This window comes from Chaetomium globosum, genomic scaffold, assembly GCF_000143365.1.
Source record: "Chaetomium globosum CBS 148.51 scaffold_1 genomic scaffold, whole genome shotgun sequence".
Classification (NCBI taxonomy): Eukaryota; Fungi; Ascomycota; class Sordariomycetes; order Sordariales; family Chaetomiaceae; genus Chaetomium; species Chaetomium globosum.
Genome location: NT_165976.1, coordinates 1,250,027 through 1,266,398, shown reverse-complemented (window position 1 = coordinate 1,266,398; position 16,372 = coordinate 1,250,027). Strand labels below are relative to the sequence as shown.

Below are 16,372 nucleotides of genomic sequence, written 5' to 3'. Positions count from 1 at the left end.
GGGTACCAGGAACCCCCTCCCTAAAGACCGAGCCAAACGCCCGCTTTTCCCCTCCCCGCCCAACTCCAAATGCCCTGAGACGTGACGCAAATATATACTCCCGCCGAATGGTAAACCGCGACCAACAAAAATCCCACAATGGTAGATGGGACCCAAGACTGTGCGAATATTCGTCCCAGATCGCCCCTCCGCAAGCAACAAGCGATAAAAGGGGTATGTTGATAATACAGATGACAACGCCTGAGCCCAACCACAACTTCCCACTCCTTAGTAGTAATTATTCAGCTCTGACACACCGCCACCGGCACCACCGCCGGGTTGGTTATTCCCTGGCCGACCAAACTGTTGTTGCTGCTGCTGCTGCTGCTGCTGGCCACCGCCACCACCGCCGCCGCCGCCGCCATAGAACCCAGGGTTCCCAGGGTTAGACGGCCCTTTTGGGATATTCTGATTCTGGAACCGGGTGTGCGGCTCATCCTCGTACATCTGCGCGAACCCGCCTTGGCTGTCACGCCCACCGACGTCGTCCAGCGATTTGTAGTGATGCCCGCCGCCGCCGTGCCCGCCACGGCCACCACGGCCCTTGGCGGCACCCCCGCGCTGGCCTTTGTTTCCGCGGCCCGCACCGCCACCGCCACGGAAGTTGCCTCTCCCAGCGCCTCCGCGACCACCACCACCACCACCACCGCCAGCGCTGCCGGCAAAGTTCCCCTGGTGGTGGAACTGCCGGTGTTGTTGCTGCTGTTGCGGATGCTGCTGCTGCTGCTGCTGCTGCTGCTGGATGGCACCCGATGGGCGCGCGCGGAAGTCATCCTGACCAGCGGTGTGCTTGCGCTTGTTAAGCGCCCTGCCGGCGGGACCGTGCTGAGATGGGCCATCGCTTTCGATGCGCAGAAGGATCTTCTCGCCCACTGTGGTCTCGAAACGGAAGGCCTTGTCCGGCGTCACGGGCTGCCACTTCTGGATCTTACCTGCCTCGGCGTGTCGTGCGCCCTTACGCAAGGCCAGCACGACAAGCGGGACCGGGTCGCCCGTGTGGAACTTGGCCGTGGCGGGCACGGGCTTGACGCACACCGCCCAGATGGAGTTCTCGAGGTTGGCTGTGCCAGTTACCTCCCAGGTCATCTTGTTTCCCATTCCGCCAACTTTTTCTAGGATGCCGGGCGGGCAGGGCCGAGGGCAAATCATGATGTTGTTAGCATGAAACTTGATGTCGCCTTCGGACAAGTTCTGAGGAGTCTGTGCGAGAGTGAGTAGCCGTTGCGTGTCAGCGTTGTTGATCATGTATCCTGTGTAGAAGACAGTTTTTTTGATGGCAAAGCGTTCGCCTTTGCTGCCGCGCCGCCGCTTAGACAGGGCGGCGTTGTGGTCGGTGATGATTTGTTGTACTTCAGCCACCTCAACAATTGGGTCGAGGAACGTGGCTATGTCCACTACCTGGATGACCTCGCCATTGATGGTCCCTCGGGTCGGCGCGCCTTCCATCCCGTTCAGCTTCCTGATGTTGTACTCATCTAGAAAGTCGCGAAAGCCCTTGACGTGCTTTATCCGGTCCTCGTAGATTCGAATTTCTTCAGCGTGTTTGTACGTTTCCATTAGCGCCTCCAAAAATATCTGCTTAAAGACCATGGTATTGGTGATCCGCTCGTTGTTGGGTCCAACCGAGGGCTTTAAGGAGATCAGGTCAAATTCGAGGCCCTTGCTCTTGACCATGCGCTTGATCAGTTCGCCAAAGCCCGACTCGGAGCGCCCCGTGAGCAGGACACAGACCGCATCCTTCTGCTTGTTGCTCAAGTGAATCAGCTCGACAATCTTCTCATTCCACCACCCATCCCACGCGCGGGGCTCTTCTTTAGCAAGGCCCTCGCCTGTCGCGGCGAGGATGCGCGAATCGTGCCACCACCCGCCGTTGACGAAGGCATCGGGATTCGATAGCATTCCAATCGTCGGTCCGTTCCAGAGCTTGGGATTCGGGAGAGGGGTCTTGAACACTGTGGACGCGGTGCAAATGGGTTAGCCTACGCCCGCGTCACACAAACATCATATTGAAAAGGGCATACGCGTGTTGTCAAAATCATAGACATGGATCGCCCTGATTCTATCGATGGGCGGCAGCTGTTTGTCGAGGACTGACCACCTGCTCATGGCTGTGACAGTGTGCGCGCTGCTGGCATTGGCAGCGCCATTTTTGTACGCTGCGTATGCTGTTGAGCCCATGGCTTGCGGTACTGAATTTGAGATGCGCGAGAACCAGCTTGCAAAAAGCATGAAGTGGTCATCGCGTACTTTCGTACCGAGGCGACTTCGAGGGAGGTGTTGGGCGCCGCGACGCTAACAATTTCGCCAACAAGGGTGCCGGGAGCCAAGGGGACCCCACTAGCCTGCCTTCCACCAATGCGACATTACTGACTACCTCTTTTTCTGCAACTCCCCGATTTACAATTTACAAGCATCTAAAAGGGAAATAACCAAGGTTAACAAGTTCCTCGAGAGGTTGGAGTTATTTTCACATCAAAGTCAGACAAAGAGTGGAACAACTACTGCTGCGAACGGGAAATTCTTGCAATTCTTGGAATGAAAGATTCAGGTGACGCTGAGAAAACAATATTTTGAGAAAATGGACGGCTCGAAGCGCTGTTAATGGAGTGAACTTGGATTCATATCAATGTCCGCGAGTTCGGCTTATCTTAAATATATGTGAAAACTGCTGCATGTCCCTCTAGAGCGTTGAGACGTCTCCAGGTGACTAACTCGCTTTATACTCTGTGTAAGAAACAATATCCGCCTTGGGAGCTTCTGGAAATGCCTGTGTTTGCGGGACATGAAGCAAACAAGCGCAACTTTTCCTTCTCCTGTCGTCCCTGACGCCATGTGCCCATACCCGCGACCCGAACGCCTTGCCATATGAATACCCCCCAAGAGCATCTACTGACGGAGCCACATGCCCACCCGGCTGGTGACAGCGTGTTTATGACATCTCGATCTCTTGAGATTTTGTCTTTTCGGGCCCGTTGTCTGTCCTGTAGCTTACGGCAGCAGCCGCCTCCTCATGAGTGTAAGGCCCTTCGCGCAACTGCTTTAGCCTGAGATCATGTGTTAGGGGATTACATTAACAAAGAGGTGGTGGGTGTATACGGACCTCCTCTTGTGAGGCTTTCCCTTTCTGTGAAGAACCAGACTCGAGTCGGTCTCAAACCACTTGGCACATTCAACGCAGTAATTACGGCCAAAGCCGGGCAGGTCCTCGGCCGCCTTGGTCTCCTTATATAGCTGGAGATGCCTAGGGGACAAGAGATCGGCCTTGATCTGATCGACGTCGCTGGACTAACGTTAGTCGAGCGTTGTAGAGTTTGATATGGGAACTCACCGAACACGTCTCCGTGTTTTTGTCTTTGTTCTCTTTGCAAAAACCCCCATTGTTGCTATGAGGTAAATCGGCACCCAAATCTCAAGCTTTGGCTAATGGACTCAGCCGGGGTCTTCTGAGTCTGTTTTTGCTGGTGGTGTGAGTATGGTGAGGTCTGCTTTTTAGTGGGGTAAGTTTTCTGCTAGCAATTTTTGGTCCCCCACGTCGCCAAACTCACTAACTAGAGCCGAAGTTTATGCGGATATATCACACATGTGCACAAACGCACGAACAAAACTGCAGCTGCAAGCCGATATTAGCCATCAATTTTGACCAGCACAATTAAGCCATTCTATCTCGCCACCATCCTGATCAGTTCCTCATCTTTGTCGCCGTCGGAAGGCCGCCGTTCTGCGACCGGCCCAAGCCGGAGGTACGGGGTTATCGCCCTCGGATCTCCATTTCCGACCGAGCTTCGAGGCGCCGAGTCGGGCCCCTGCCGATACACGGCCCCACTCCAAGGGTCTCCAGGCCAGCAGAAATTTCCAGGTTCCTTGTGCCCGATGCCTCACGAAACGGCCCAAGGACCCGCAGTTCTCGAATTCAGACGGATCCGCCTCGGATGCGATCGAGAACCGACTTCAACACCACATGGGATGGTGAGAGTTGAAGCAACTCGGGGATGCAAATCGGGTTTGCTGCCGGTTTGGAGGATTCTTCAGATTTTGAACCAGAAATACGCAGAGATCGTCGACCGGTTGCGTCACAGTTTAGCCCTGCAGGTTGCGTATGGTCAATTCCTCCAATCTGCATAACGGCCTGGCGTACCAACCCCGCGGTGTGAACGCATGTCGCGGTTGGTGATGTCAATCATCGGACGTATCACGCCAGTAATTCGTTCAAATTAACGGTTGGCCTCCTGAATTGACAGATAGCTTCCCGGTATTGGCCAGTTGCATAACCTAGAACGACACAGTAAGCTATGGGGTTGAAGTCCAAGCCAGTTTCCGCACCCATGTGCTGGAAAATGTGGGAGTTCCCGGCGGCAACGAGTGAAGAGATGAAGCCCGTGTGATCTTAGACTGGTTTCGGCATCTATCGAGACAAAAATAACATAGCTACGTGCCTGTTTACAACCCCTGGGGTTTGCTCGCCCGGAGTGTTTGCACGCGAGGGGCTTGGGGGGCACATGAAGCACATGTCATCAACAAGTCCGGATACCCTGCTCTCTCTTACCCCGGGAGTATCAGGGTATCCAAGCCCCGCGCTAAAACCCTTGCGTAGCATGCAGTGGGAGAAAAGACGCAATGAATGGCAAAACAACATGCCCCTCCCACCATTTTTAAAAATGGAGGCTAGCAGTTCGGTGGACACCAGGGAGGGATCTCACCAGGGCTGCCTCGGCTATTCGTGCCTCTCGGGCCTACCTCGATATTTGTACCCCTGTCTGTCACTGAAAACCAACAAGCCCGCCTCAGCGTCTGCTGGTAGGTAGAGAAGTCGGGGTCCGGCCAGTGAGGCTTCAGCGGTGCTAAAAAATATCTTCTAGACGAATAGTTAACGGGCACTCAGGGTTGAGGCGGCCAAGCGCGAGAGGAAGGCTGAGGTCAGGGCAGACATGGAAACGTTGCGCAGTTGCGGCTTTGATCGGGAATGCGACGTTCGAACGGAAGCCCCATTGAAACAGGCTAGCCTGATTTGGGCTGGGAAACGATGTCATGCCCTGCGACCCAAGGATCCCCCACAATGCGGGCAGTTATAATCGGCGACTCGTTGATTGGCCAGCCGGTCGTCTCCATCCGGGCGAGGTACTTTCTCGGCTATGACGGTGGGGAGGAAGCTCACAACAGGTCCCGGCCTCTCGTTGCCACTGTGATGTAAAATCCCGCCTACGACTCCTCCAACTTTCGAACCTCTCCACCTTTTTTTTTTCCTTTCTCCCTCGTAGCAGTCACCCGTCTGCAAATTCCACTACCATTCTTTCCTCGTCGTTGTCGCGAGGCTGCCTGGGTGACAACCCCTCCACTCCAATTGACTTTCTCTTTGCGCTCGTGCCGAGTTGAACCGTCACCACCACCACCACCATGTTGGCTTCTCGTCAGCTCCTGGGCGTCGCCCGGAGCCGCGCTGTCGGCAGCGCGAGCCTAGGCCTCCGCCGTATGGCAACCGTGACTGACTCTCCCCTGGACAAGAAGGTATGTTTCCAATTGGAGACAGTGGGAGAGGAATGTTTGTGATTGGGTAAGGGGTGGCTAACCATGTGCTTGGATATGTGTTTAGGTCCGACAAAACAACTGGGAGGAGGGCAACTTCATCAACTACAAGAAGATGTCAGAGAACCTTTCGATCGTCAGGTCAAGGTTGAACAACCGCCCCCTCACCTTCGCCGAGAAGATCCTCTACTCTCACTTGGACGACCCGCACAACCAAGACATTGAGCGCGGCGTCTCCTACCTCAAGCTGCGGCCGGATCGCGTCGCTTGCCAGGATGCCACCGCTCAGATGGCCATTCTGCAGTTTATCAGTGCTGGCCTGCCTCAGGTCGCCAACCCCACCACTGTGCACTGTGATCACTTGATCGAGGCCCAGATCGGCGGTGCCAAGGATCTCGAGCGTGCGGTGGGCATCAACAAGGAGGTTTATGACTTCCTCGCGAGCGCCTGCGCCAAGTACAACATCGGTTTCTGGAAGCCCGGCTCTGGTATCATTCACCAGATCCTGCTCGAGAACTACGCTTTCCCCGGCGGTCTTCTCATCGGCAGTATGTACCAACCCTGAACTCCTCAAATTTGGGAAGAAGAGAGAACTCGAACTGACACCTTTTAGCTGATTCCCACACTGTGAACGGTGGTGGTCTCGGTATGGCTGCTATTGGCGTGGGCGGGTAAGTTGTACCGAGCTTCTCGACGTCCTCATAATCGACTAACATTTACGATTAGTGCCGACGCCGTGGATGTCATGGCCAACCTTCCTTGGGAGCTCAAGGCCCCCAAGGTTATTGGTGTTAAGCTTACCGGGCAGATGTCCGGCTGGACTGCCCCTAAGGATATTATTCTCAAGGTTGCCGGTATCCTCACTGTCAAGGGTGGTACCGGTGCCATCGTCGAGTACCACGGCCCTGGTGTTGATAGCATCTCTGCGACCGGCATGGGTAAGTCCTATTAGTGCCTTGACACAATCGCCTGGCCCCTCTGCAAAGCTTAAGAAGATTGAAAACATACTGACATGTTTTCTGTGAAGCTACCGTTGCGAACATGGGCGCTGAGATCGGCGCGACGACCTCCGTTTTCCCCTTCAACGACCGAATGTACGACTACCTGGTTGCCACCAAGCGCAAGGAAATCGGTGACTTCGCCCGCTCCTACGCCAAGGAGTTGCGCGAGGATGAGGGCGCCGAGTACGACCAGCTCATCGAAATCAACCTGTCCGAGCTCGAGCCCCACATCAACGGCCCCTTCACCCCCGATCTTGCGACCCCGATTTCCAAGTTCACCGAGGCCGTCAAGACTAATGGATGGCCCGAGGAGTTGAAGGTCGGTTTGATCGGCTCGTGCACCAACTCTTCATACGAGGACATGTCACGCGCTGCCGCGATCGCTCGTGATGCTCTCAACCATGGTCTCAAGACCAAGTCTGAGTTCTTCGTGACCCCGTAAGTTCCTTTACAACTTTCCGGAACGGCAGCCGACTGACAGATTGGTTCAGGGGTTCCGAGCAGATCCGCGCAACCATTGCGCGTGATGGCCAGCTCCACACATTCGAGGAATTCGGTGGTGTCGTCCTGGCCAACGCCTGCGGCCCTTGCATTGGGCAGTGGGACCGCCGCGACGTCAAGAAGGGCGAGGCCAACTCTATCATCTCGTCGTACAACCGCAACTTCACCGGCCGCAACGATGGCAACCCTGCTACGCACTCTTTCGTCACATCTCCTGACTTGGTCGTGGCTATGTCGATTGCCGGCACTCTCAGCTTCAACCCCTTGACCGATAAGCTCAAGGACAAGGATGGCAAGGAGTTCATGCTCGCCGCTCCTACCGGTGAATCTTTGCCTGCCAACGGCTACGATCCCGGCCAGGATACCTACCAGGCCCCGCCCAAGGACCGCAATGCCGTCAGCGTCCAGGTCTCGCCCAGCTCCGACCGCCTGCAGATCCTCTCCCCGTTCAGCGCTTGGGACGGCAAGGACGCGACAGACTGCCAGATTCTGATCAAGGCCCAGGGCAAGACCACGACCGACCACATCTCGATGGCTGGCCCCTGGTTGAAGTACCGCGGTCACCTTGACAACATCAGCAACAACTTGCTGATCGGCGCTATCAATGCCGCCAACGGCGAGGCCAACAAGGTCAAGAACCAGACCACCGGCGCCTTTGACGCCGTCCCGGCTGTTGCCCGTGACTACAAGGCCAAGGGTATCAAGTGGGTTGTCGTGGGAGACTGGAACTACGGCGAGGGCTCTTCTCGTGAGCACGCTGCCCTGGAGCCCCGCCACCTTGGCGGTCTCGCCATCATCACCCGGTCGTTCGCCCGTATCCACGAGACCAACCTGAAGAAGCAGGGTATGCTTCCCCTGACCTTCTCGGACCCCGCCGACTACGACAAAATCCAGCCCGACGACAAGGTCGACATCCTTTGCACCGAGCTCGCCGTCGGCAAGCCCATCACCATGCGCGTGCACCCCAGCAACGGCTCGGCATTCGACATCAAGCTGTCGCACACCTTCAACGAGGGCCAACTCGAGTGGTTCAAGAACGGCAGCGCGCTTAACACTATGGCCAAGAACGCCAAGAACTAAAACATATACCAAAGTAGACTGTGAGGCAAGGAGCCGGAAGATGGAAGACGGAGCGGCATGCAGGGATTTGTGGGTTGGCGGGTTCATGGGATTACCGGAATTGGCGTAATCCGCAGCACTGTTTCTCATTTGTATGTATAGTCATGGGCCTTGCATTTGAATGTATTGTTTGTGAAGAAGCTTCTCGACGTCCTATGCCAGTGGGCTGTTTGCGGTATGTCCTGGCATCTCTGAATGAGATTCCATGGGAATAACACGATACCTATTCCACTTTCTATCAGTCTAGATAGATCCATGCATAGATCCAAAAACGCCAGCACAGCAGACAGATTAACTCGGCCTTTCACATGTCATGGTGGGGGCAGGATGGCGGGGTTCTTGTTATCCCTGCAAGAAACCATGTAACTATGCAGTAATCGGGACTTCCAAATCCTCCACACAAGTTTTCCGCGGGCGACCCGATAAGGCAAGCGTAGGGTGACGGGGTTGTGGATGCTGTTGGTTGAACTTTGCGGCGACATGACAGCTCCATCGATGACTTCTTACATTTTCAATTTCTACGTGGGAGTAGGAATGCTTCTGCACACTCCATTTTTGACTTCTATCCAATTTGACGTATTCGTACCATCCCTTTTTTTTTTACGACAGATTGACGATTGAGACGAATAGAAAACACAATACCATAGTCCTCCCGAGGAGCTTATCCCTTACGGTTTCGCCGAGCGGACCGACCAGGCCAAGTTATCGCGCCCTCGTTCCGCCTACGACGCGTTTTTATACACGGGGTATAGAAAACTTTGGAAACCAAGATCTTTAGACAATCACACACACACAAGGAAACAAGGGGCTTTAAACACACACAGCCAAGATGCCGAGCAACCCGACGCACATGCTGAAGCTCGGCTTGCAGCGGACCACGTCCTACATCGATCATCTACCGATCTTCACGAAAGTTGTAATGTGCATAATGGTCGCGATTGAAGCTGCCGCCTTGTTGCCGGGGTGGAGGCTCAAATCTTGGGGCCGGCTAGAGCCGGATCTCGTCAACTTCTCAACACGTGGGTTTCCAACGCCCCCTTCCCCCCTTCGCGTCGACGGCTCTTCAGGGGTGGCGTGGTCTTGGGCCCAGAGAAGAATACGAAGTTGACCTTAGCTCGTGGACAGTGTATCGAACCAATACCTACCCTCTCATGCACATCGATGCGTTTCACCTCACGATTAACTTCTTGGGCGTCGTCCCGCTCCTTGAGCGATTCGAAAAGGAGCACGGCACGCTCATCTCGGTAGCGCTATTCTTTGGCCGTGGGTGCTCCCCTTAACCCCTAGAGAGGGAAAGACGGAATGGCTGACCGGGTCGGTTTAGCATTCTCAACGGTGCCCGCGTTGATGTATGTTGTAATTGAGCGGGGGTTGCTAGGGGCCAACACCCCAATCTTGGGATCTAGGTAAGCCACACTGCTCAACATAATCAACTGTGTTTGTCTGGAAGAACCACTGCGTGCTAACGGATGGGCGTGTTTACAGTATATGGGGTTTCCTTCTGTATGCGGCCGAAGCTATACGCGCAAATGCAACCGTACCCTACTTCATCATTTGGGGTCAGCCTACCATACCCACTTGGACGGTGCCCATTGCTGCGCTGCTACTTGCCATATTGGTGACGCCAGGTTCTAGCGCCCTTGGGCACGCTTGTGGATTGGTTGTCGGCTATCTTTGTATGCATTCATTTTCCTTGTCTTCCCGTCCTTGAGAGGCAAGATAGACACTGACAAACGGCCGCATTTAGTTGGGTTGGGCTACCTAAAATTCCTCGTGCCGCCGGAGGTAGTCATGCGGTTTATCGAGACGAAGCTCAGACTGCGGTCGTGGTCATCTTTCTACGTCAGCGTGGACCAGAAGACGTATGGCCGGGATGGCGTGATTCCACTGACGAACGTGGTTCCGACTGTTGCTCCTGGTGTGACCGGCAGCAATCAGAGGCTGGGGCCCGCGCCTGTCTAGGAGCCTGCGCCTGTCTGGCTTGCGCCTGGCTGGAGGCCTGCGCCTGGCTGGGGGGCCCGTCAGCGCATGGGACATTGATGAGTGACGCAGATATGTAATTAGACGGAGTAGCGGTTTCGGTTTACGGGGTACACTTTGTAATGGCTACGTCACTTTTGTTTCGTTACTAGCGACCTTCAACTTTGGGTTTAAGTTGTCAAGTTGCAGTTATAACTATCACTAGGTAGTTATTCGTATCCGTCTCCGAATCAATTGCTTTCCTTGGTGCTCCCTGGAGGGCCTCTCACAAGTTTTGCGCTTGACCGTAAACGGCTAGCTCTCCCGCATCTTATGCATTCGACAGCGCGCCACGACTCGCTGACACTCGAGTTACCTCGTTATCGCGTGCGTCTTCCCCTGACGATTACTGCGTCGTTGGCTCATCCCCAGTACAGCCAGCACAGCAGGTGCAACACAAGTCGCACAATTCGCCGCAGCCCTCGAGCGCTTTCGGGACTGCAGCCAAGATGCCGCGATTACTGGGTAGGCATCTGTCCAATTCGATTTCTGCGGCATTGGAGAAAAACAACTAATGCGATGGTAGCTAGTGCACTGCGGCTACGGCGCGATCCGCGTATCCTGAAGCTCCCGCCATACTTGTCGCTGCTCTGCATCCTCGTCGGTGTCGCCTGGCTCTTCCTACTTCCTCTCGACAGGTACTCGCGCAAGACATACATCTCCGAAAATGCCCTCCTTCCGGGCCAGGTCCACACGTATTTTGGCGGCAGTGACCAGAATGTGTTCCGAGCGTACAAGCACGAGGTAAACGAGGTGGTGGGCAAGAGCAACACCGAAATCAACGACAAGCTCGAGCCTATCGTGAAGGGCCTCGGTCTGAAGACGGCTCGGCAGAACTTTACATACCACGCCGCAGGGCACGACTTTTCGGGCGAGAACCTTTACGCCATCCTACAAGCACCGCGAGGTGATGCCACGGAGGCTATCGTTTTGGTGGCCGCCTGGGAAAACGTCAAGCAAGAGATCAACAGGAATGGAATACCCCTCGCCCTGACGCTGCTGCGCTATTTCAAGCGCTGGTCGCTGTGGTCCAAGGACATCATCCTGGTGCTTACACCAGACAGCATTGCTGGCCCGCAGGCGTGGGTCGATGCCTACCATGACGCCCACGACCCCTCCCATGTCTCCAGCCTACCGCTCAAATCCGGACTGCTCCAGGGTGCCATTGCCCTCGACTACGCCCAGGAGGGCCGCTTCGAAAGGGTGCACGTCGTCTATGACGGCGTCAACGGCCAGCTGCCGAATCTGGATTTGATCAATTCGATCGTCAACATCGCGGGCGGCCAGATGGGGATCAACATCGCGTTACAGGAGATGTGGCATCATGATAGCGGATACCCGGACCGACTGCGCACCATGCTGCGTGGCATGCTGAAGCAGGGCCTCGGACTGGCCAGCGGTGCCCACAGCAGCTTTATCCCCTATCACGTCGACGCCGTGACGCTACAACCGTTTGGTCAGGGCTGGCAGGACGAGATGGCTATGGGCCGAGTGGTCGAGGGCTCGTTTCGCAGTCTCAACAACCTCCTCGAACACCTGCACCAGAGCTTCTTCTTCTACCTGCTTATGCAGACTGACCGCTTCGTCAGCATTGGTACCTACCTGCCCAGCGCGATGCTGGTGGCCGCCAACTTCACCATCATGGCTATTGCGCTTTGGGTAAAGAGTGGCCAACCGGCAGCAGGCGCAACATCGTCTAGTAGTGACAAGACCAACAAATTGGACACCACCACCTCACCCACCGCCGTCGAGCGCGACTTGTTCCTCCCTCTGGGCGTCGTAGCGCTGCTCCAGTCACTCTCCATTGTTCCCCTCTACCTCTTCAACCATGTCCCAGAAAGCGTAAGCCGGCCTCTCCCCACTCACATCCCAAACAAACCACTAACCCAACCCAGACCCTCACCCCTCTCTTCGCAACCTTCGCCCTCCTCAACATCCTCCTTCCGCCGGCCCTGTCCCACCTCCTCACCACCCTGCCCGCCACACCAGCCACACCGCACCAGTACAACCTAATCAAGTCCTTCTCGCTGCTCCTGCTCGGCATGTTCCTGTCGACGCTCGCGACGCTCAACTTCTCGCTGGCCATGATCACGGGCCTGCTGGCCGCGCCGCTGTCCTTCGTCCAGCCGTACCGCTCGCCCGCCGCCAAGACACCCGCCCCTGTGTTTTTTAAACCCCTTAGCCCCACCGCGGTTTTCTTCTGCGGCTCCTTTTTTGTGGGCCAGCGTATTCCCCCCCTTTGTGGGGAGGCCCCCCTCCCCTAGCAGTGTGTCGCCCCTCCTTCCCCCCCCGTGTGTGGGGGGTGGTGGTGCCCCCGCGGGTCCGCGCGGAGTTTTCTCTCTCTTTGGGGGGGGAGGAGGAGAACGGCGGTAAAAGAAAACACCTCCGTCCTTTTTTTTCGCTTTTTTGGGGGGGGGGGGGGGGGGGGGGGGGGGGGGGATGGGGGATGTTGGGAGAGTGAGATGAAAGACAAACTGGGGGTTTTGAAGGAATGTTTTTTTTTGAAAGGAGAAGATGTTTTGGAAGGGGATAAGATACCCATACAAAGAGCATGGCGTTCAAACATACACACAAAGAGAACGAGTATTGGATTCCGATGGGTGGCTTTACGCGGCCCCATGGTTTGTCATTTAGACTCGGCAAGTCTATTATCATACAAGGCATGTCATTCATGTATGGTTGTACGTGCCCGTGATATTTTGTCTTGTTTTCACCCCCCTCCCCCATCATCTATGCCGCCCACACATCCTGCCCCACGGTCTCGATCCAGTTGCCCAGCTGGTTGACGCTCGAGTCCCACTCCTTTAGTCGCCCGCGCATGTTCTCGATCTGCTTCATGTCCAGCACCTTGGGCTGCACCCAGTTGATGTGCGCCACCTCGTCGACCTGGTCGATGGTGCCGCGCAGCAGGCCTAGGCTGAGCGCCTTCATGATCAGGTGCTCGATCTCGTCGGGCCGCACCTTGGTCTCGGCCGCGATGGTGGCGAACGTCATGGCGCGGTCGTGCGGCGGGCGCCGGAACACGGCCTCGGTCAGTGCCGCCAGGTAGATCTTCTCGCGCAGCTGCCGGGCGTGCTGGGCCAGGAGCGGGTTCGACTTGATGTGGTTCGCCAGCACGTCGTACGCCGCCAGGTCGCCGCGGTTGAAGGCGAAGAGGAGCTCGCGCAGCCACTTGTCTTCCTCACGCTCCGAGAGCGCGTCCAGGATCGGGTGCAGCAGCAGCTCGCCGAAGTTGTAGATGCTGCTGCTGACCAGCGCGGCGATCGACAGGTCGTAGGCGCGGCTGCGCCGCTCGGCGGGGGACAGGGATTTGATGTCGATGCAGGCGAGGTAGAGGAGGGCGTTGCGATAGTACGAGCCAAAGTCGGCCTTGGCCTGGTAGTAGTCGGCGTTGGCGCCGTAGAAGGCCGCGTGCACGATCGTCTCAACCGAGTCGAAGCTGTCGAGAACCCGCTCGGCCCGGTCTAGGTCTTTCCTCGCGCCGTCGAGGTCCTCGAGGTCAAGCCTCACGCGGGCCACCGCAATTGTGGCGAATACCAAAGCGTCCTGTGACTCTTCGTTATCCACCTTCTTAACGACCGCCTCCATGAAGGAGAGCCGCTCCTGGTTGTCTGTTCAGGTTAGAAAACGCCGTGCAATGACCTGCAGAAAGGTCGCGTACCTCTACATTGTGTAGCTGCCTTCAACGCAAGGTCGACGAGCTTGAGTTGGTTGATCTTATCGGCAAATTTGAGGACGAAGACCTTGTAGAACTGTAAGCGCTGCGGTGCGCTACCTGGGTTGTTGAAGAACTCGATCAGTTGGTTGGTGAGCTGGTGCCATAGCTTGCGTTCCCATAGTGTCTCAAACTCGAGCACGAGGTGCTGCAGCTCATCGGGGGCGCTATCCCGTTGCTCGGCGAGGAAGTCGGAGATGGTGTCGACGTTCATATTCGACCACCGATGACTGGGAAATTGGTGGGAGGGGTTCGGGGCGGGGGATCGAATATTGCTGCAGCTTTGACTCGGTCCGCTCGTATTTAGTTCAAGTGTCGCGGTGACAAACGCCGGGTATGAATGTGGTGGGAATCGTGGGGCTGATGATGTTGGGAGTTGGTAGTGGAAGGCATGAGCTGTTGCAGCCCGCCCGCCATCCTCCCACTTGACGCGGCAGGGAGCAGCCTACTGGTAACGGTACGTACCTTACCCGCATGGTCCGTGCCCTTCAAGCTGCCTTGCATTCTTTTTTACCCTCTTATTGGCCAATCATCCAGACGTTTGTCTTGGATGGCCAGTGCGGGTCGGAGCTTTGGAGCCGGCGGGCGGGATGGATTGCTTGGTCGAATTGCATGAAGCTCGTAGCCTCCGTTGTTAACGTCAATTGACTGCGACGCCGCCCACCTTGGGATTCCACATCCACCACCAGCCACCATGGCCTCCCTGCCGACCGTCGTGCGGGCGACGGCCCCCAAGATTGCTAGAAGCGCACTGCAGCGCCGGGCCATTCATTCCGATGTGCACATCACGCGCACCGGCAAGCCTATTCTCAGGACCACGGGCGGCCGGTTCGTTACTCCCTCTCCTTGCCCGGAATCTCGCTGACAGAACCCGCCTCCAGCTCCTCCCTTGGTGGGCACACCGCGACCGTCTTCGGCGCCACCGGCCAGCTCGGCCGTTACATCGTCAACCGGCTAGGTTCGACCGTCCACCAGAGGCAATTTCACCCCGCGACTGACCAAAGACACCGCAGCGAGACAGGGATGCACCGTCATTGTACCGTACCGGGAGGAGATGGCCAAGCGCCATCTCAAGGTGACCGGCGATTTGGGCCGTGTTGTGTTCATCGTGAGGGACCCAAGGCGGCAGGGAGGAAGGCCAATCACTGAATGAAAGCCAGGAATACGACCTTCACAACACCCAGTCGATCGAGGAGAGCGTCCGGCACTCTGACGTCGTCTACAACTTGGTCGGCCGAAACTATCCCACCAAGTGAGTTGAGAAAGCTGAGGCAACAAGCATAAATGCGAGGGCTGACGGGAATCAGGAACTTCTCCCTCGGAGATGTGCACATTGAGGGCACCGAGCGGATCGCGGAGGCCGTCGCCAAGTACAACGTTGACCGGTTCATCCATGTTTCGTCGTACAATGCCAACCCCCAGTCGGCTTCCGAGTTCTATGCGACCAAGGTAACTACTTACTTAACTACTGACTTACATCTCGTTAAAATATTCAGCGAAACTAACCCTGTTTGCAGGGCTATGGCGAGAAGGTGGCGCGGGATATATTCCCCGAAACCACCATTGTCCGGCCGGCCCCGATGTTCGGTTTCGAGGACAAGCTGTTGCTCAAGCTCGCTAGCGTTGCGAACCTTTTCACGGCGAACAACATGCAGGAGACGTACTGGCCAGTGCATGTATGCATACAACGTCCGAGCAATTTCGACACTGATTTCTGACAGATTGCAGGTCATCGATGTCGGGGAGGCGCTGGAGAAGATGATGTTTGACGACAACACAGCGTCCCAGACCTTCGAGCTCTACGGCCCGCGGCAATACTCGACGGCCGAGATCGCCGAGTTGGTCGACCGTGAAATCTACAAGAAGCGAAGACACATCAACCTGCCCAAGGCGCTCCTCAAGCCTGCCGCGGGGCTGCTCAACCGCTTCATCTGGTGGGACATCATGTCCGCCGACGAGATCGAGCGCGAGTTCCACGACCAGGTCATTGACGAGACGGCCAAAACGTTTAAGGATCTCGGCATGGAACCCAGTGACATCAGCAAGTGGACTTATCATTACCTGGTACGTCACTTTGGTTCCTACTGTGTATTGCATTACATGTGACTAATCCCCGCATAGAAGGGCTTCCGTTCGTCGGCATTCTACGACCTGCCGCCCGCGACTGAGAGGGAAAAGCGGGAGGAGAAGAAGTACATCCATGTGCTTGACGACCAGTAAAAGGGGCGACTGGGCGGGCTGGGGTTCAAACGGCAAGCCAGACACTGTGGAGTGTATATAGGTACCGTTGTAACTAAACGTTATTTTATTAGTTCAAGGGTCCATGAGAATGGTTTGAAATCGCACACGTGGTCGTGGTTATGGCTACCTTGTCGTGCCGGGTGTGCGGCAGCTCTCTGTGAATGCACCAAGGCCGACAGATCTCATGCCTTCCCTCGTCTGAAGATTCGTGTCCTAG

The 16,372-nt window shown here is 56.1% G+C and overlaps 7 protein-coding genes across 7 annotated transcripts; 4 read left to right on the top strand and 3 right to left on the bottom strand.

Moving 5' to 3' along the window:
- Positions 1 to 267: 267 nt before the first annotated feature.
- Positions 268 to 2,217, bottom strand: CHGG_00415 (uncharacterized protein; the record flags this gene model as incomplete). The annotated part of the gene is made up of 2 exons (XM_001219635.1): positions 268 to 1,991; positions 2,061 to 2,217. The coding sequence occupies 2 exons, from the start codon at positions 2,215 to 2,217 to the stop codon at positions 268 to 270; spliced, it is 1,881 nt and encodes a 626-aa protein (XP_001219636.1).
- A 502-nt stretch (positions 2,218 to 2,719) lies between these two features.
- On the bottom strand, positions 2,720 to 3,417 carry CHGG_00414 (uncharacterized protein; the record flags this gene model as incomplete). Its single annotated transcript, XM_001219634.1, has 4 exons — positions 2,720 to 2,746; positions 3,032 to 3,083; positions 3,140 to 3,319; positions 3,368 to 3,417. 4 exons carry the CDS (start codon positions 3,415 to 3,417, stop codon positions 2,720 to 2,722), a joined length of 309 nt encoding a protein of 102 aa, XP_001219635.1.
- Positions 3,418 to 5,430: 2,013 nt separating this feature from the next.
- CHGG_00413 (uncharacterized protein) lies at positions 5,431 to 8,141 on the top strand (the record flags this gene model as incomplete). The annotated part of the gene is made up of 6 exons (XM_001219633.1): positions 5,431 to 5,541; positions 5,627 to 6,107; positions 6,173 to 6,230; positions 6,286 to 6,497; positions 6,587 to 6,998; positions 7,052 to 8,141. The coding sequence occupies 6 exons, from the start codon at positions 5,431 to 5,433 to the stop codon at positions 8,139 to 8,141; spliced, it is 2,364 nt and encodes a 787-aa protein (XP_001219634.1).
- An 868-nt stretch (positions 8,142 to 9,009) lies between these two features.
- On the top strand, positions 9,010 to 10,142 carry CHGG_00412 (uncharacterized protein; the record flags this gene model as incomplete). Its single annotated transcript, XM_001219632.1, has 5 exons — positions 9,010 to 9,199; positions 9,306 to 9,443; positions 9,505 to 9,529; positions 9,666 to 9,739; positions 9,928 to 10,142. 5 exons carry the CDS (start codon positions 9,010 to 9,012, stop codon positions 10,140 to 10,142), a joined length of 642 nt encoding a protein of 213 aa, XP_001219633.1.
- A 330-nt stretch (positions 10,143 to 10,472) lies between these two features.
- On the top strand, positions 10,473 to 12,212 carry CHGG_00411 (uncharacterized protein; the record flags this gene model as incomplete). The annotated part of the gene is made up of 1 exon (XM_001219631.1): positions 10,473 to 12,212. The coding sequence occupies one exon, from the start codon at positions 10,473 to 10,475 to the stop codon at positions 12,210 to 12,212; it is 1,740 nt and encodes a 579-aa protein (XP_001219632.1).
- Positions 12,213 to 12,929: 717 nt separating this feature from the next.
- On the bottom strand, positions 12,930 to 14,128 carry CHGG_00410 (uncharacterized protein; the record flags this gene model as incomplete). The annotated part of the gene is made up of 2 exons (XM_001219630.1): positions 12,930 to 13,810; positions 13,861 to 14,128. 2 exons carry the CDS (start codon positions 14,126 to 14,128, stop codon positions 12,930 to 12,932), a joined length of 1,149 nt encoding a protein of 382 aa, XP_001219631.1.
- A 480-nt stretch (positions 14,129 to 14,608) lies between these two features.
- CHGG_00409 (uncharacterized protein) lies at positions 14,609 to 16,134 on the top strand (the record flags this gene model as incomplete). Its single annotated transcript, XM_001219629.1, has 8 exons — positions 14,609 to 14,742; positions 14,796 to 14,872; positions 14,928 to 15,022; positions 15,075 to 15,166; positions 15,222 to 15,363; positions 15,432 to 15,590; positions 15,643 to 15,978; positions 16,036 to 16,134. The coding sequence occupies 8 exons, from the start codon at positions 14,609 to 14,611 to the stop codon at positions 16,132 to 16,134; spliced, it is 1,134 nt and encodes a 377-aa protein (XP_001219630.1).
- Positions 16,135 to 16,372: the final 238 nt, after the last annotated feature.